We start from the raw sequence: 19,937 nt of genomic DNA, 5'->3' as shown, positions 1-19,937 counted from the left end.
CTGTCAGACTCTCATGGAGATTCTTTAGGATTTTTTCGTGTCTTTTGAAAGGAATTCTTCTAGTATCTCTTTAGTATAGATGTAATATAGCATTAATGAGATATAATATAGTATTAATGAGATATATATATAGCATTAATGAGATGTTATATAGAATTAATGAGGTATAATATAGCATTAATGAGATGTAATATACCATTAACGAGATGTAATATAGTATTAAAGAGATGTAATATAGTATTAATGAGATATAATGTAGTATTAATGAGTTACAATACAGAATTAATGAGAAATAATATATTATTAATGAGATATAATATATTATTAATGAGATGTAATATATTAATTATGAGATATAATATTACAATAATGTATTAAAATGTAATCACAATGTCATATAGTAGAGATTCAATAGAGCAATTGTTCAGCATTCTGACTCCTGGAGTCAGATGCCGCGACCCTACTGGAGTCCGAGGGGCACCTCCAGCCCCCCGGGGGGTCCCTGCTCCTCCTCTGCCGGGGGTCCAGGTTCAGTTTTGGGAATTTTGGGATGCAGTGGGTCTGCCAGAGAGCCGGGCAGGTGATGGAGTGGATCGAGGAGATTAAGAGCGATGGTTCCAGCACCGGCTACGCACCCTCAGTCAAGGGCCGGTTCAGGATCTCCAGGGACAATGGGCAGAGCTCGGTGACGCTGACCATGAACAACCTCAAGGACGAGGATTCTGCCACCTATTTCTGTGCCAAATCTGTTAATGTTTGGTATGATCCTGCTGGTGTTGTTTATAGATTTGACTGTGCCCCCCATCCCCTTATCCCCCCCCTGTCCCCGTTACCCAGACCCTTCACCCAAACCCCCAGCCCTCACCCAGCCCTTGACCAATGATCCCAACCTTGCTCTGCCTCCGCCCCAATTCTCACCCGCTGACCCCAAACCACAACTCCTGACCCCAAATCTCCTCTTTGTGCCCAAGTCTTTGAATTAAAAGTGGAGATTTGAGGCCAAGGTTAAGACTTGGGTCAACTTTCTTGCCAGGTATGGAGAATTTGGGGAGGAACCGCTCTAGGGTTGGGACAGAGTCAGGAATGTGCAAAAGTGTTTGGGTTTTAGGGAAGGGTCTTGGATTTGGGAGCCGGTCGGGACACGGCCACAGGGTCCGGACCAAAACCATCCACACCAGCACCAGTACCCCAATTGTTATAGGCAGATTTCCCGCAGAAATAGGATCCGGAATCCTCATCCTTGAGGTTGTTCATGGTCAGCGTCACCGAGCTCTGCCCGTTGTCCCTGGAGATCGTGAACCGACCCTTGACCGACGGCGCGTACCAGGCGCTGCCACCAGTGTTGATCCCTGCGAGCCACTCCAGACCCTGCCCGGGTCTCTGGCGCACCCAGTCCATATCGTAGCTCCCAAAACTGAACCCGGACCCTCGGCAGAGGAGGCGCAGGAAACCCCCGGGGGGCTGGAGGTCCCCCCCGCACTCCAGCAGGGTCACGGCCGCCCGGAGCCCTGCGGGACAAAGGGGAGATGATGGAAACGACAAATCTGATTGGTCCAGATCGAGAAAAGGGGCATGGCTTGCAGAAAAAAGGGGCAGGACTCGCGTGAGACGGCAGCCAGGATGAGGATGTGGTGGCAGAACTGTCAAAATTTTGGGCCAATTGTCAGGATTTGGGTCAAGAGTGTAGCTTTGGCCTCATCCCCATCTCCCCTTTGTCCCGCAGGGCTCCGGGCGGCCGTGACCCTGCTGGAGTGCGGGAGGGACCTCCAGCCCCCCAGGGGGTCCCTGGGCCTCCTCTGCCGAGGGTCCGGGTTCAGTTTAGGGAGTGTTGCGAAGGTCTGGGTGCGTCAGAGACCGGGGCAGGGGCTGGAGTGGCTCACAGCGATCCACAGCAGTGGCAGCACCTACTAGGCGCCATCGGTCAAGGGCCAGTTCACGATCTCCTGGAACAACGGGCAGAGCTCGGTGACGCTGACCATGAACCATCTCAAGGACGACGATTCCGGATCCTATTTCTGTGCCAAATCTGCTGGTGATGATTGCAGTCCTGGTGCTAAATATGAAGACGTCTGTGGTGGATCCATTCCCATCTCAGTATCCCCTTCTGTCCTCAACCCCAGGTCCTTCTCCCAAATCTCAGCCCTTGACCCCATTCTTGACAGTTTTTCCAGTCTCCCCCATTGCCACCCATGGTGCCCAAAGGCCCCAAACCCTGACTGGTTTGGCATCAAACCCATCTGAGTTGGTGCCAAAATTTGCCCAATTTCACCCCAAATCTCGACCCTTTGGGCACATTTGGGGCACGAGGATGAGATTTGGGGCCAAGAGTTGAGTTTGGGGCCAGACCCAGGGAAGGGTTTTTGGCCAATTAGGCAGTGTTGGGGCAAAGGGGGCGGGGCTGGGACAAAGGGTCAGGGTGAAGGTTTGGGGCCAATGGTTGAGTTTTAGGGCAGAAACAGGCTAGGGTTTGGAGTCAGTGCTGACCATTAAAGGAAATAGGGATAAAGGGTCAAGATCTGAGACAAGAGGTGAGGTTTGGGATGAAAATCGAAAATTTGGAGATGCAATGGTAGGACAGGAGCAAAAACTGGAAGTTTGACGCTATCAACAGCATTGTCACCATGATTAGCAACAGCCCAACAACCAGCACAAAAAGCCCTGGCACAGAAATAGGATCTGGAATCCTCGTCCTTGAGGTGGTTCATGGCCAGCGTCACCGAGCTCTGCCTGTTGTCCCTGGAGATCTTGAACCGGCCCTTGACCGACGGTGCATAGTAGGCTCTGGAATCCCTGCTGATATCTGCAATGTGTTCCAGCCCCTGCCCGGGTCTCTGGCGGACCCAATACATGGCATGGCTGCTGAAATCGAAGCCGGACCCTCGGCAGAGGAGGCGCAGGGATTCCCCGGGGGGCTGGAGATCCCCTCAGGACTCCAGCAGGGTCACGGCCGCTCCCGCATCCCCAGACCTTCACTGGCTTTCCCCTAAACTCCCCTGGTTTAGTCCCAAATCTCCAACAGAGATTTCCAGTATTGTAAAGTTCCTTAAACCCTGCAATTAGCCCCAATCCAGCCCCAATTGGACAGCTCTGCCTGACTTTTGCATTGCCTCATCCCAATCTCCCGTTTGTCCAGCTAAGCTCCGGGCGGCTGTGACCCTGCTGGAGTGCGGGGGGGACCTCCAGCCCCCCGGGGGGTCCCTGCGCCTCCTCTGCCGAGGGTCCGGGTTCGATTTTGAGAGTTTTGGGATGGGCTGGGCACGCCAGAGACCCAGGCAGGGGCTGGAGTTCGTAGCACAGATCAACACTGCTGGCACCACCCACTATGGAGATTCAGTGCAGGGCCGGTTCACAATCTCCAGGGACAACGGGAAGAGCTCGGTGACGCTGACCATGACCAACCTCAAGGACGAGGATTCCGCCACCTATTTCTGTGCCAAGGATTCCCATGGTGGCTGGAATGCTGCCCATGCCATTGGTTTCACTCCTGGTGGTTGGGTTGGTATTTGGGTTTTCAGCCCCGTCCCTGTCCCCAGCTGTCCCCAGACCATTCCCCAACCCCCCCTTACCCACCCCTGACCCTTTGTCCCAGCCCCGCCCCCTTTGCCCCAACGTTGCCCATTGGCCCCAAACCCTGCCCTGGGTCTTGCCCCAAACTCAACTCTCGGCCCCAAATCTCCACCTCGACCCCCAAAAGTGCCCAAAGGGCTGAGATTTGGGGACAGTGGGTGAGGTTTGGGTCAGCAGCTGCTGGGAGCCCAGAGTGGGGATTTGGGGCAGAATCGGGCGAGGTTTGGGGTCAAAGCAGGAGGGCTTGGGGCAGAACCAATTTGAGGGTTTTGGCTCAGTGCTTGGTGTTTGACTGGGGCATGGTTCTGGGCAAACCGTCTAGGGGTGAGGATGAGAAGGCTGAGATTGGGGAAAAATGATAAAACTGGGGGGGAAGTGCAGAGTTGGGGCAGCAATGGCAGAATTTGGGGGAAAATGACAGAGATTTAGTGAAAAGGGCTGGGATTTGGGGAGGGATCAGAGAATTCTGTGATACTTGGGCACAGAGAGGAGAGGGCCTTGGACCACAGCCACCATCACCATGGTCACCAAAAGCAGCAGCATCATAATCACAACTACTGCCGGAACATTGGGCACAGAAATAGGATCCTGAATCCTCGTCCTTGAGGTTGTTCATGGTCAGCGTCACCGAGCTCTGCCCGTTGTCCCTGGAGATCCTGAACCGGCCCTGGACCGATGGCGCGTAGCCGGTGTTGGAACCACTGCTCCAGATCCCTGCGACGCATTCCAGCCCCTTCCCGGGTCTCTAGCAGATCCAGAACATTCCATAATCGCCAAAACTGAACCAGGACCCTCGGCAGAGGAGGCGCAGGGACCGCCCGGGGGGCTGGAGGTCCCCCCCGCACTCCAGCAGGGTCACGGCCGCCCAGAGACCTGCAGGAAAAAGGGGAGATGGGGATGAGAAACCTGATTGTTTCAGGGCCTAAGAGTGGGCTTAGTCAGGTGGAAAAAGGGGCGGGACCCACCTGGGAGGAGGATGATGAACTCCAAGGGTCACAATTTGGGGCCCAGAGTCAGGATTTGGGTCAAGGGTTGACCTTTGGCCTCATCCCCATCTCCCCTCTTTCCCACAGGGCTCCAGGCGGCCGTGACCCTGCTGGAGTGCGGGGGGGACCTCCAGCCCCCGGGGGGGGGTCCCTGCGCCTCCTCTGCCGAGGGTCCAGGTTCAGTTTCGGCAGGTTCAACATGGGCTGGATGCGTCAAATACCTGGGAAGGGGCTGGAATTCATGGCAGGGATCAGCATCAACGGTGCCAGCATTGGCTACTCGCCATCGGTCAAAGGGCCGGTTCAGGATCTCCAGGGACACCGGGCAAAGCTCGGTGACGCTGACCATGAACAACCTCAAGGACGAGGATTCCGGATCCTATTTCTGCGCCAAGGGTGCTTACCGTTGTTGTGCTGCTTCTGCTGCTGATGTTGGTGATGGTGTCCTTACCCCTGTTCCGGTGCCCCAGATCATTCCCTCCAACCCCAGACTCCACTCCTGACCCTGCATCCCAACCCTGCCCTGCTCTCGCCCCAAATCTCAGCTCCTGGCCCCTCCGGATCCTGTTTCTGTGGAAAATCTCCTGGTACCGGTTGCGCTTATGCTGCTGGTTATATTGAGAGTGCCGACCATGGCCCCATCCCCAACCAGCATTAGGAGCAGCACCGTAACCATCAGCATCCTTGGCACAGAAATAGGATCCGGAATCCTCGTCCTTGAGGTTGTTCATGGTCAGCGTCACCAAGCTCTGCCCATTGTCCTTGGAGATCCAGAACCGACCCTTGACCGATGGCGCGTACCCCTTTTACACAAATCTTCACCATTTCCCCCCAAACTCCACTGTCACTTTCCCAATTCCCAGTTTTCCCCAACTTTGCCCCTTTCTCCCCAGTCTGGCCCTTCCCCTCCGTCCCAGTGTGGCATGGGGATCGCTCCAGGACCCTTTGCACACAAAGCTTTTTGTGCAGCCGGCGCTCTGCCGCAGCGCCCCAAGGCTGAGCTGCCCTCTGCCAAACACAGATGTTCACAATGACCAAAACCAGGAACTTTCTGTTTCCTTTCCTGCCCCGGCCGGGCCCCGGCAGCTGCTGGGGAGGAAGTGGGGGGAGACTGTGGAGCCCAAAAATCGCGGCGTCTTCTCCTCCCTCCCTCCCTCCCTCCCTCCCACCTGGGGCTTCACTTCTCCCTCAGCGGCCTCGGTGTCTGGGGCTGCTCCTTGGGCTGGGCTGGAATCCTCTCTGTGAGCTCTGCACATGGCGACGATGCAGGTGGTGGCCCCAATCCCCCATCCCTGGCTCCCCAAATGTCCCAAAATCCCCAAATCCTTCCCCAAATCCCAATACTTGACACCATTCTTGACCTTCTCCCTGAGCATTCCCCATCTTTGCCCCAACTTTCGACTTTCCCCCAGTTTTGCCCATTTCACCCAAATCTCCCCCAGTTCCCGGGCCCTGATTGGAGGAGGCCTGAACTGGAGCCCCCGGGAAAATGTTTGGGGGCAATGGTTGAGATTTGGGGCAGGAGCAGGGGAGGGTTTGGGGTCAGTGCTGACCATTGGGGTAAATGGGGGAGCTTTGGGACAAAGGGTCAAGGGCTGGGTCAATGGGTGAGGTTTGGGCGAAGGGTCTGGGATTGGGGACAGGGGGAGACATGGAGACGAGGGTGGATCCACAACTGGTGTCATCAGCATATGCAGCAGCATCGCCCCAATTGCCCTCAGCAGCAGATTTGGAACAGAAATAGGATCCGGAATCCTCGTCCTTCAGGTTGTTCATGGTCAGCACCACCGAGCTCTGCCGTTGTCCCAGGAGATCGTGAACCGGTCCTTGAACGATGCCGCGTAGTAGGTGTAAGTACCATCGTTCCTGATACCCGCGACCCACTCCAGCCCCTGCCCTGGTCTCTGACGGATCCAGATTATGGGGTAACTCCCAAAACTGAACCCGGCCCCTCGGCACAGCAACGTCAGGGAACCCCCGGGGGGCTGGAGGTTTCCCCCGCATTCCAGCATGATCACGGCCACCCGGAGCCCTGCGGGACAAAGAGGAGATGGGGTTGGGAAAACTGATTGGTCCAGAGTCCCCAAGTCATCCAGGCCAGTTGGAAAAAGAATGGAATCCATTCAGGAGGGTGACCAGGATCTGGAGGAGAATGACAAAGGGTCCCAGTTTGGGGCCAAGGGTCAGGAATTGGGTCAAGGGTTGAGCTTTGGCCTCATCCCCATCTCCCCTTTGTCCCGCAGGGCTCCGGGCAGCCGTGACTCTGCTGGAGTGTGGGGGGGACCTCCAGCCCCCCAGGGGGTCCCTGGCGTTGCTGTGCCGAGGGTCTGGGTCTGATTTCGGGGGTGAGTCCATGAGCTGGGTCCGTCAGAGACCCGGGCCGAGTTTGGAATTGCTCACAGGCATCCACAGCGATGATTACTACACTGCGTACGCGCCATCGGTCAATGGTCGGTTCACGATCTCCAGGGACAACGGGCAGAGCTCGGTGACACTGACCATGAACAACCTCAAGGACGAGGATTCCGGATCCTATTTCTGTGCCAGGGGTTATTATAACAATGCTGCTGCTAATGACGCCTGTGGTATTGTCCCCATCCCCGTCCCTGTGTCCCCCCCGTCCCCATTCCCCAGACCCTTCACCAATCCCCAGCCCCTGACCCCATTCCCGTCCCTGTGTCCCAGCTCTGAACTGGCTCTGCCCCAATCTCAGCTCTTGGCCCCAAACCTCAGCTCTGGGCTCCACGTCCCAACCACATTCCCCAAAACTGACGAGGATGTCCCAGATCCGGCTCCACCGTGTCAATCTGCCTTTGCTTTGTGTGATTGGCCACAAACCCCTCGCGGTAAGCGGCACCATTGAGTTCTGTGTATTCTGCCGGGGCCGTGAGCCACCGGCACCTCCCCATGGCCACAGCCCGGTGAGGAGAGCGATGGTGGGAAACCGAACGGCTCCAGAGGGGTCCCCATAGCCCCGTCCCGGTGGGGATTGGGACAGAGACCCCCGGGCAGAGATGGGTCAAGGGCTGAGATTTTGGGGAAATTTTGGGGGTTTGGAGACAGCTGGGGACACTGAGATGGGCGCGTGGATCCACCACTGGGGTCTTCACCATAAGCAGCAGCCTTCCAGCTATAAGCATCAGCACTCTTGGCACAGAAATAGGATCCGGAATCCTCGTCCTTGAGGTTTTTCATGGTCAGCATCACCGAGTTCTGCCCGTTGTCCCTGGAGATCCTGAACCGGCCCTTGACCGATGGCGCATAGTAGATGGTGCCATCACCGCTGCTGATACTTGCGAGCCACTCCAGCCTCTGCCCGGGTCTCTGATGGACCCAGTACATTTCAAAACTGCCAAAATCGAAGCCGGATCCTCGGCAGAGGAGGCACAGGGACCCCCCAGGTGGCTGGAAGTCCCCCCCGCACTCCAGCAGGGTCACGGCCGCCCGGAGCCCTGCGGGAAAGAGGGGAGATGGGGAGGAGAAACCTGATGGGTCCAGGGCCACAGACTGGGAGGGGAAAGCTTGATACAGGATTGCGACACACCTGTCAGGAGGATGATGAACTCCAAGGGTCCCAGCTTGAGGCCAATAGTCAGGATTTGGATCAAGGGTTGAGCTTTGGCCCCATCCCCATCTTCCTCTTTTCCCGCAGGGCTCCGGATGGCCGTGACCCTTCTAGAGTGCGGGGTGGACCTCCAGCCCCCTGGGGGGTCCCTGCGCCTCCTCTGCCGAGAGTCCGGGTTCAATATTTGAATTTTTGAATGGATTGGGTTCGCCAGAGATCCCGGCAGGGGCTGGAGTGGCTCGCAGGGATCCACAGCGATGGTTCCTACATCTACTATGCGGATTCAGTCAAGCGTGGAAGTGGGGGGAAGGCTGGGGAGCCTCAAAATCACAGCGTCTTCTCCTCCCTCCCTCCCTCTCTCGCTCCCACCTGGGGCTTCACTTCTCCCTCAGCGGCCTCGGTGTCTGGGGCTGCTCCTTGGGGCTGGGCTGGAATCCTCTCTGGGAGCTCTGGACGTGGTGACGTTGCTGGTGCTGGCTCCAAAACCCCCATCCCTGGCTCCCCAAATGTCCCAAAATCCCCAAATCCTGCCCCAAATCCCAACCCTTAACCCCATTCTTGACCTTCACCCCTAGTGTTCACCATGATTGCCCCAACTTTCGACTTTCTCCCAATTTTGCCCATTTCACCCAAATCTCCCCCAGCTTCCTGTGCCCTGATTGGAGGAGGCCTGAACTGGAGGTCAGGGGTGCAGGTTTGGGGCCAATGGTTGAGATTTGGTGCAGGAGCAGGGGAGGGTTTGGGATCAGTGCTATCCATTGGGGCAAATGGGGACAAAGGATGAAGATCTGAGACAATTGTGAGGTTTGGGATGAAAAGCAGAACTCTGGGGACTCAATGGTCGGAGTCAGATGAAAGGAAGGAGCTTGAGACCATCCGGGACACCGTCACCATTAGCAGCAGCACCATAACCATCAGCAGCCCTGGCACAGAAATAGGATTCGGAATCCTCGACCTTGAGGTTGTTCATGGTCAGCGTCACGGAGTTCTGCCCGTTGTCCCTGGAGATCCTGAACCGGCCCTTTACCGACGGCGTGGAGTCCGTGCTGCCACCACTGCTGCTGACCCCGCAATGTATTCCAGCGCCTGCCCGGGTCTCCGGTGGACCCAGTGCATCCCAACACTGCCAAAACTGAACCCGGACCCTCGGCAGAGGAGGCCCGGGGACCCCCGGGAGGCTGGAGGTCCCTCCCGCACTCCAGCAGGGTCACGGCCACCCGGAGCCCTGCGAGACAAAGGGAAGAAATGTGCAGAGCTTTGTGGACAGCTGGTTGGCTGTTAAGGTCACGTCGACATAATGCCGCTGGTTAAGCTTGAAGGCGACAAGTACAGGTGCCAGCAGCCAGTGTCCAGTGACAGGCAAGGACATTGTGCCCTTGGTCCAGCAGCAGGATAAGGGGAGAACATCTTTGGCAGGAATACGAAGAGAAGTTTCAATAAAATATCCACAAGAATGCAGAAGGAGGCGCAGTTGGCTGATGATTAACCGACCAATAGTGAACTCGCCTTTGCAATATGCGTGAGCCCCATTAACACCGACATAAAGATGCGTGCCTACCAATAAAGATTTGAGATTTGCTGATCACTCATATTGCGTGCCGCATTTCTCCCGCCCATCCCAACAGAGATGGGGATGGCCAAAGCTCAACCCTTGACCCCAACGTCCCAGCTATTGGCCCCAGGTTGTGACAATTTGTTCTTTTCCTCCTGCTCCTGGTCACCCTTCCATGTAGGTCTCATCCCTTTTTCCAGCTGGCCACACCCACTTAGGGGCCACAGCCAATCAGGTTTCTCATCCCCATCTCCCCTTTGTCCCGCAGGGCTCCGGGGGGCCGTGACACTGCTGGAGTGTGTGGGGGGATGTCCAGCCCCCCGGGGGGTCCCTGCGCCTCCTCTGCAGAGGGTCCGGGTCCAGTTTCGGGGATTTTGGGATGGGCTGGATCCGCCAGAGACCCGGGCAGGGGCTGGAAGTTGTGGCGAGTGTCACCAGTGATGGCACCACTCCCAGATACGCGCCATCAGTCGAGGGCCGGGTCAGGATCTCGAGGGACAACGGACAGAGCTCGGTGACACTGACCATGAACAACCTCAAGGACGAGGGTTCCGCCGTTTATTTCTGTGTCAAACTTTGCAATGGTTATGCTGGCAATGCTATTGACGCTGACTTTGGCGTGACTTGTGGTAGTGACCGTGATGGTCAACAAATGTCTCCAATCCCAGAGACCCTTCCCGAAAGTCCCAGCACTTCTCCTATAACTTCAACATTTTCCCCCCAAACTCCGCCCTGCTGCCCCAGCTTTTGGTTTACCCCCAATTTTCCCCATTTCTCCCCAGTCTGGCCCTTCCCCTCCGTCCCAGTGTGGAACGGGGATCGCTCCAGGCCCCTTTGCACACAAAGCTTTTTGTGCAGCCGGCGCTCAGCCGCAGCGCCCCGAAGCTGAGCTGCCCTCTGCCAAACACAGATGTTCACAATGACCAAAACCAGGAACTTTCTGTTTCCTTTCCCGCCCCGGCCAGGCCCCCGCAGCTGCCGGGGAGGAAGTAGGGGGAGGCTACGGAGGCCCAAAATCGCGGCGTCTTCTCCTCCCTCCCTCCCTTTTTCCCTCCTGGGGCTTTACTTTTCCCTCAGCGGCCTTGGTGTCTGGGGGACTGCTCCTTGGGACTGGGCTGGAATCCTCTCTGGGAGCTATGGAGAAAAAAACGTGTTTTTTACCCAAAATCTCATGAAATTTTGGGGAAATTGAATTTTTCAAATTGATCTCGAGCCAAGGGCTCCATGCTGAGAGAAGCAGGTGGGTCCAAGGTTGGAGTCACTTGGAACATTCCATCGGTCAAGGGCAGGGTCAGAATGGCCAAGGAGAGCTCAGGAGCCAAAATGGCCCCGAGTGGGCCCCGAGATGACGTGTGGGGCCAGGAGCTGAGAATGTGGGGCAGAGTCAGGGCAGGGTTGGGGCACGGAGACAGGAATGGGGTCAGGGTCTAGGATTTGGGGAAGGATCTGGGGAACGGGGACAGGGCGGGAATCGGTTAAGGGGACGGGGTCAAAAGCATCAGCACGAGCAATATTTCCAGTAACAGTGGTTTTGGCACAGAAATAGGTGGGGAAACCTCGTCCTTGAGGTTGTTCATGGTCAGCGTCACTGAGCTCTGCCCGTTGTCCGTGGAGATCGTGACCCGGCCCTGCACCGATGGCGCGTACCAGGTGCGGCCACCACTGTTGATGCTTCCAACCCACTCCCGTCCCTGCCCGGGTCTCTGTCAAACCCAATCCATCTCAAAACCCCCAAAACTGAACCCGGACCCTCGGCAGAGGAGGCGCAGGGACCACCCGGGAGGCATGAGGTTCCCCCCACACTCCTGCAGGGTCACGGCCGCCCGGAGCCCTGCGGGACAAAGGGGAGATGGGGATGAGTAACCTGATTGGAGCAGAAGCTTTATAATGAGCGTGGCCAGCTGTAAAAAGTGACGGGACCCACCTGGGAGGAGGATGATGAACTCCAAGGGTCCCAATTTGGGGCCCAGAGTCAGGATTTGGGTCAATGTTGAGCTTTGGCCTCATCCCCATCTCCCCTTTGTCCCGCAGGGCTCCGGGCAGCCGTGACCCTGCTGGAGTGAGGGGGGGACCTCCAGCCCCCCGGGGGGTCCCTGCGCCTTCTTTGCCGAGGGTCCGGGTTCAGTTTCGGCAGTTTTGGGATGTGCTGGTATCGACAGAGACCCGGGCAGGGGCTGGAGCACGTCGCTGGGATCACTTACAATGCTGGTTGGACTGGCTACGCGGATTCGGTCAAGGGCCGGGTCAGGATCTCCAGGGACAACGCGCAGAGCTCGGTGACGCTGACCATGAACAACCTCAAGGATGAGAATTCCGCCACCTATTTCTGTGCCAAATGTGCTGGTGCTGGTAGTTGGGCTTCTGCTGGTTATCCTTTTGACCCCATCCCCATCTCTTTGTCCCCCCGTGTCCCCGTTCCCCAGACCCTTCCCCCAATCCCCAGCCCCTGACCCCATTCCTGTCCCTGTGTCCCAGCTCTGAGCTGGCTCTGCCCCAATCTCAGCTCTTGCCACCAAATCTCAGCTCCTGGCTACAAGTCTCAGCCAAGGTCCCCAAACCTGGGTTCAAATGCTCAAGATTTGGGAAAATGGGCCAGATTTGGGTCGGTGGGGGTCAGGGATGGGGTCAAGGGTCGGACGGAAGAACCTGAACAATGGGGACAGGTGGGGACACAGGGATGGGCACGGGTCAATGAATTCAAGGGCACCAGCAGCAATGTTAGTGCTGGACTCCTTGGCGCCGAAATAGGATCTGGAATCCTCGTCCTTGAGGTTGTTGACGGTCAGGGACATGGAGCTCTGCCCGTTGTCCCTGGAGATCGCGACCCGGCCCCGCAGTGACGGCGCGTAGTTGGTGCCACCGTGGCTGTCGATGGTGGCCACCCACTGCAGCCCCTGCCCGGGGCTCTGGCGGATCCAGTGTAGATCAGAACCACCGAAATGAAACCCGGCCCATCAGCAGAGGAGGTGCAGGGACCCCCCGGGGGGCTGGAGGTCCCCCCCGTACTCCAGCAGGGTCACGGCCGCCCGGAGCCCTGCGGGACAAAGGGGAGATGATTAAAAATGAGAAATATGATTGCTCCAGAAGGGGAAAGGGGTGTCGCTTTTGGAAAAATGGGCGGGGCCCACCTGGGAGGGGCAGCAGCAGCAGCAGGGCCAGGAGCTGCAGGGAACTCGAGGCAGTGGCCACGTTGTGCTGGGGTTGGGGTCCCGGGGCATTTTGGTGGTCATTAATAAGTTTTTAATTGCACCATCAGTGGAGAAGAATCAGGAGGAGGTTTCCAATTACTAACAAGTGGATAGGGGACAATTGCATGAGTTGAAGCAACTTATTATACAGGAGATCTCTGGTAGAGATTTGGGAGCAAACCAGAGGAGTTTGGTAATAACCAGGATGGTTTGGGGATGGGCTCCGGGCGGCCGTGACCCTGCTCGAGTGCGGGGGGCACCTCCAGCCCCCTGGGGGATCCCTGCGCCTCCTCTGCCGAGGGTCCGGGTTCAGTTTCGGGGCTCACTCCATCACCTGGACCTGCCAGAGGCCCGGGCAGGTGCTGGAATGGCTAGCGCTGATCAACGCTAGCGGTGCCCACGCCTGGTACGCGCCATCGGTGCAGGGCCAGTTCAGGATCTCCAGGGACAACGGGCAGAGCTCGGTGACGCTGACCATGAACAACCTCAAGGACGGGGGTTCCGGATCCTATTTCTGCGGGAAAGCTGCTTATGATACTTGGGGTGCTGCTGCTGATTGTTTTGACCCCATCCCCGTGGCTGTGCCCCCCCCTCTCCCGGTTCCCCAGACCCTTCTCCCAAACTCTGCCCTCACTCCATTTCTGACCCCATCTCCCAACCCTGTCCTGGCTCTGCCCCAAATTCTCCACTCTCGACCACAAAGTTGACCGAAATCTTTACCCATGACCAGAATTATCCAATTTCAGAATCAAGTTTTGGGGCACAAAGAGGAGATTTGGGGTCAGGAGTTGTGGTTTGGGGTCAGCGGGTGAGAATTGGGGCGGAGGCAGAGCAAGGTTGGGATCAATGGCCAAAGGCTGGGTGTGGGCTGGGGGTTTGGGGGAAGGGTCTGGGCAACGGGGACAGGGGGGGACACGAGGAGATGGGGACAGCACGAGCACCGTCAATATAATCAGCAGGAGCAGAACCACCAACACCAGGAGGTTTGACACAGAAATAAACGGCGGAATCGTCGTCCTTGAGGTTGTTCATGGTCAGCGTCACTGAGCTCTGCCCGTTGTCCCTGGAGATCGTCACCCGGCCCTTGACCGATGGCGCGTACTCGGTGTGACCTCCACTGTCACTGATCCTTGCGACAAATTCCAGCCCCTGCCCGGGTCTCTGGTTCATCCAGCCCATCCCAAAACTCCCGAAATCGAACCCGCACCCTCGTCACAGCAATGTCAGTGGAGGTCCCCCCCGCACTCCAGCAGGGTCACGGCTGCCCAGAGCCCATCTCCAAATCTTCACCAATTTCACTCATAACTCCCCTGGTCTGGTCCCAAATCTCCACCAGATTTTTTGGTTATCCTGAGGTTCCTCAAAAGCTGGAATTAAACAATCTCACTAATTTATTGGACACCTTCTCCTCAGGGTTCCACATTGATTTCAAACGCAATACCACGTTAAGAACCCCAAAACCCCCCTGGGACCCAACCCCAGCACATCCCGGCCTTGGCCTTGAGCTCCCTCCGGCTCCAGTCCCTGCTGCTCCTGCTGCCCCTCCCAGGTGGGCGCTGCCCCTTTTTTCTGGAGCACGCACACCTTTTCCCCATCTAGACCAATCATATTTCTCATTTTTAATCATCTCCCCTTTGTCCTGCAGGGCTCTGGGCGGCCGTGACCCTGCTGGAGTACAGGGGGTACCTCCAGCCCCCCGAGAGGTCCCTGCGCCTCCTCTGCCGAGGGTCCGCGTTCAGTTTCGGGAATGTGAACAAGTACTGGATCCGCCAGAGACCTGGGCAGGGGCCGGAGTTCGTGGCAGAGATCAGCTACGATCTTTCCAGAACCCACTATGCACCATTGGGTAAGTGCCGGGTCACGATCTCCAGGGACAATGGGCAGAGCTCGCTGACGCTGACCATGAACAACCTCCAGGACGAGGATTCCGGATCCGGAAATTTCTCAATTTCCCTTTCCCCTCTCCGGCCCCAAACCCCAACCCTTGGCCGTTGATCATCCCCCAAACTCTGCCCCAAAGGTCAGCGCTGGGCCCGGGGCTGGGGACACGAATTCAGTCACCGAGAGCGGGGACGAGGGCTGGGATTTGGGGGGAGGGTCTTGGGTATGGGGACAATTAGGGACGCAACAAAGGGGATGGGGCTAAATGCTCCATAACCAGCACCAGCAGCATCACTACGATCAGCAACAACAGCATTACCACTCTCAGGAGTTTTGGCACGGAAATAGGAGGCGGAATCCTCGACCTTGAGGTTGTTCATGGTCAGCGTCAGCGAGCTCTGCCCATTGTCCCTGGAGATGCTGACTCGGCCCCTGAACGATGGCGAGTATCTTGTGTCTCCATCATAGTCAATCCCTGCAATGTATTCCAGGCCCTGCCCAGGCCGCTATCGGATCCACATCAGACTGGTTCGTCCAAAACTGAACCCGGACCCTCAGGAGAGGAGGGGCAGGGACCCCCCGGGGGTCTGGAGGTAACCCCCGAACTCCAGCAGGGTCACGGCCGCCCGGAGCCCTGCGGGACAAAAGGGTGATGATGGAAATTGAAAGTCTGATTGGTCTAGGGCTTTTAAGTGGGCGTGGCCATCTGGACAAAGGGGTAGAACACTGCTGGGAGGATGATGAACTCCAAGGATCCCAATTTGGGGCCCAGAGTCAGGATTTGGGTCAATGTTGAGCTTTGGCCTCATCCCCATCTCCCCTTTGTCCCGCAGGGCTCCGGGCGACCGTGACCCTGCTGGAATGCGGGGGGGACCTCCAGACACCCGGGGTGTCCCTGACGTTGCTTTGCCGAGGGTCCGGTTCGATTTTTGGAGTTATGGAATGTTCTGGATCCGCCAGAGACCCGGGCAGGGTTTGGAAATTCGTTGCAGGCATCTACAACACTGGTGGCACCACCTACTACAATCCATCGGTCAAGGGCCGTTTCAGGATCTCCAGGGACAACGGGCAGAGCTCGGTGACGCTGACCATGAACAACCTCAAGGACGAGGATTCTGCCACCTATTTCTGTGCCAAGAGTGCTGGTGCTGGTTGGTCTGAAAGTGCCCATCGTATTGACGATGGCCTTGCTGTCCCCATCCCAATCTCTGTGTCGCCCCTGTCCCCGTTCCCCAGACCCTTCTCGCAAACTCCCAGCCCACACCCAGCCCTTGACCATCGATCCCAACCTTGCTCTGCCTCGGCCCCAGTTCTCACCCCCTGACCCCAAACCACAACTCCTGACCCCAAATCTCCAATTTGTGCCCCAAAACCTTGTTATAAAAGTGGATATTTCAAGACAAGGCTTAAGGTTAGAGTAAACTTTGTGGCAATGTGCAGAGAGCGGATTTCAGGCCTAACCACTCCAAGATTGGGACATGGGGACAGGAATGGGGTCCAGGCTTGGGGTTTTGGGGAAGGGTCCAGAGAATGGAGATAGGTAGGGACCGGGGAACAGGAACATGGCCAAATGCCAGCAAAACATGAGAGTGACCAATACCTGCAGCAGCGTTCCAACCAGCACTACCAACAACACTTCTGCCACAGAAATAGGATCCGGAATTCTTGTCCTTGAGGTTGTTCATGGTCAGCATCACTGAGCTCTGCCCGTTGTCCCTGGAGATCGTGAACCGACCCTTGAACGATGGCGCGTACCCGGTCCAACCACCATTGTAGCTGATACTCGCGAGCCACTCCAGCCCCTGCCCGGGTCTCTGGCGCACCCAGAACATGTCATAGCTTCCAAAACTGAACCCGGACCCTCGGCAGAGGAGGCGCAGGGACCCCCCGGGGGGCTGGGGGTCCCCCTTGCACCCCAGCAGGGTCACGGCCACCCGGAGCCCTGCGGGACAAAGGGGAGATGGGGATGAGGCCAAAGCTCAACCCTTGACCCAAATCCTGAGCTTTGGCCCCAAATTGGGACCCTGGGACCTCCTCTGCCACAGCGCCCAGAGGCTGAGCTGCCCTCTGCCAAACACAGATGTTCACAGTGACCAAAACCAGGAACTTTCTGTTTCCTTTCCCGCCCCAGCCGGGCCCCGGCAGCTGCCGGGGAGGAAGTGGGGGGAGGCTGCGGAGCCCCAAAATTGCAGCGTCTTCTCCTCCCTCCCTCCCTCGCTCCCACCTGGGGCTTCACTTCTCCCTCAGCGGCCTCAGTGTCTGGGGCTGCTCCTTGGGGCTGGGCTGGAATCCTCTCTGGGAGCTCTGGACATGGTGACGATGCTGGTGGTGGCCACAAACCCCCATCCCTGTCTCTCCAAATGTCCCAAAATCCCCAAATCCTGCCCCAAATCCCAACCCTTGACCCCATTCTTGACCTTCTCCCCCAGTGTCCACCATCATTGCCCCAACATTCGACTTTATCCAAATTTTTCCCATTTCACCCAAATCTCCCCCAGCTCCCCGGGCCCTGATTGGACGAGGCCTGAACTGGAGGCCAGGGGTGAAGGTTTGGGGCCAATGGTTGAGTTTTGAGGCAGGAGGAGGGGAGGGTTTGGGGTCAGGGCTGACCGTTGGTGCAAATGGGGGAGATTTGGGACAAAGGGTCAAGGGCTGAGGTTTGGGGGAAGGGTCTGGTTTTGGGAGAGGAGGGAACTCAAAATTGAGGACTCCGGGAAACCACCGCGACCAACATCATCACAATCAATGTCTTTACCAGCAGCAGGACCACAACAACCATCCCAACTTCTGGCACAGAAATAGGATCCGGAATCCTCATCCATAAGGTTGTTCATGGTCAGTGTCACCGAGTTCTGCCCATTGTCCCTGGAGATTCTGAACTGACCCTGGACTGACGGTGCATAGTAGATGGCGCCACCAGTGTTGCTGATGTAGGCGACGAATTCCAGCCCCTTTCCGGGTCTCTGTCGGACCCATTGTAGGGCAAAACTACCAAAACTGAACCCGGACCCTCGGCACAGCAACGTCAGGGAACCCCCGGGGGGCTGGAGGTCCCCCCCGGACTCCAGCGGGGTCACGGCCGCTCCCCCATCCCGAAACCTTCACTGTGTTTTGCCCCAAACTCCCTTTGTCTGGCCCCCAATCTGAAACAGAGATTTCCTGTATTGTAAAGTGCCCTCAACACTGCAATTAGCCACAATCCACCCATTGATTATTTGGACACCTCCACCTGACTTTTGCATCACCTCATGCCCATCTCCCCTTTGTCCCGCAGGGCTCCGCCGGGCAGCCGTGACCATGCTGGAGTGTGGGGGGGACCTCCAGCCCCCCGGGGGGTCCCTGCGCCTCCCCTGCAGAGGGTCTGGCTTCAGTTTTGGCAGCAATGCCATGTGTTGGGTCCGCCAGAGACCCGGGCAGGGGCTGGAGTGGCTCGCAGGGATCTGGGGCAATGGTGGAGACACCGGCTACACGCCATCATTCAAGGGCCAGTTCAGGATCTCCAGGGACAACGGGCAGAGCTCGGTGACGCTGACCATGAACAACCTCGAGGACGACGATTCTGGATCCTATTTCTGCGCCAGGGGTGCTGATGTTTATGGTGCTGCTTGGAGTGCTGCAAATATTGTTTATGGTTTTCTCCCTTTCCCTGTGCCCCAACCCTTCCCTCCAGTCCTGACCCTTTGTCCCAACCCTGCCCTGCTCTGGCCCCGAATCTCATCTCCTAGCCTCAAATAAGGGCCGGTTTCACCCTGAGCTCTTTCTCGGCCCTCAAATCCCAACCATTGCCCCAGACTGGACCCATTCTGGCCCAGAGTTTCAGTGGTGGATCTGAATCACAGACACATACCAAATCTGGGCCATTTTCCCCAAATCTCGACCATTTGCACTCAGGTTTGGGGACCTTGGTTGAGCGTTGGAGCCAAGAGCTGAGATTTGGGGCAGAACCAACTCAGAGCTGGGACACAGAGACAGGAATGGGGTCAGGGGATGGGGATTGGTGAAGGGTCTGGGGAACGGGGAAAAGGCCAGAAGGATAAACGGGAGCAGCACCCCAATTACTAGCACCAGCAAATTTGGCACAGAAATAGGATCCGGAATCCTCATCCTTGAGGTTGTTCATGGTCAGTGTCACCGAGCTCTGCCTGTTGTCCCTGGAGATCATGAACCGACCCTTGACTGATGGGGCAAAGTTGCTGCCTCCATCCTTGTTGATCCCTGCGATGTGTTCCAAGCTCTGCCCGGATCTCTGGCTGATCCAGAGCAGGTCAGAGCTGCCGAAACTGAACCTGGACCCTCGGCAGAGGAGGGGCAGGGACCCCCCGGGTGGCTGGAGGTCCCCCCCGTACTCCAGCAGGGTCACGGCCGCCCGGAGCCCTGCGGGACAAAGGGGAGAAGGGGATGAGGCCGAAGCTCAGCCCTTGACACCAAAATCCCAACTATTGGCCCCAGGTTGTGACAATTAGTCCTTCTCCTCCTGCTCCTGGTCACCCTCCCAGGTGGGTCTCATCCCTTTTTCCAGCTGGCCACACCCACTGCAGGCCCACAGCCAATCAGGTTTCTAATCCCCATGTGGAGGATCTTATTAAGAGTTGGTTAGCTGAGAAAGGCCATACTGACTTAATGCCACTGGTTAAGCTGAAAGAGGGTGGTCAGCAGTCTCTGATTCAGTGACTGCTGACAGGCAAGAATGCCGGATGATCTTGCTGCAACATGAGGAAAGGGAGGTGAGATTAGTCCTGAATATCTGCAGAATGTAACAGAAGAATAAGCACAAGGATGTAGAAGTAGGTGTAGTTGCTGAGATGTAACTAACCAATCCTGAGCTCAACTTTTGCAATATATATGAAGCTTATTAAGAACTGTATTTAAACCGCCGTATTCGATCAATAAATTGGACTTGGATGAACCAACTGGTGTCTGGGTCTCCTTCCTCCGACAAATGGTGGAGAATGCAGGCAAGCACTCTGAACGTTCGCTCTCTTGGATTATAAATTCGCCACGGTCGAGGAAGTTGGGTGAGAGTCCTTGCAGCCGGGACGGTGCCGGATTTTAAAAGCACCCTTGAGGATCACAACGGTGACTCAAGTCTCTATGTGTTGCAGGAGCCTGGAGAGCTGCAACAGCGCGCGCTGATATATAGGTATGGATAGGCAAGCGACATATGATCCCTTCTCCTCATATTTAGAAAGACGAGGAGT

General features: G+C 56.9%; 2 gene segments (V, D, J or C); one reads left to right on the top strand and one right to left on the bottom strand.

The window, feature by feature from the left end:
- Positions 1-1,191: 1,191 nt before the first annotated feature.
- LOC128946365 (Ig heavy chain V region 914-like) lies at positions 1,192-1,503 on the bottom strand (the record flags this gene model as incomplete). The annotated part of the segment is given in 1 exon segment: positions 1,192-1,503. A coding segment is annotated over 1 exon segment (312 nt), but the record flags the coding sequence as incomplete, so codon positions are not given.
- A 16,533-nt stretch (positions 1,504-18,036) lies between these two features.
- On the top strand, positions 18,037-19,202 carry LOC128946350 (immunoglobulin heavy variable 3-23-like; the record flags this gene model as incomplete). The annotated part of the segment is given in 2 exon segments: positions 18,037-18,322; positions 19,189-19,202. Coding segments are annotated over 2 exon segments (300 nt in total), but the record flags the coding sequence as incomplete, so codon positions are not given.
- Positions 19,203-19,937: the final 735 nt, after the last annotated feature.

The sequence above is a fragment of the Melozone crissalis genome, unplaced genomic scaffold (genome assembly GCF_028551555.1).
Source record: "Melozone crissalis strain CALT ecotype California unplaced genomic scaffold, PUWL_Pcris_2 ptg000079l_1, whole genome shotgun sequence".
NCBI lineage: Eukaryota > Metazoa > Chordata > Aves > Passeriformes > Passerellidae > Melozone > Melozone crissalis.
This window is presented reverse-complemented; position numbering and strand designations above follow the sequence as displayed.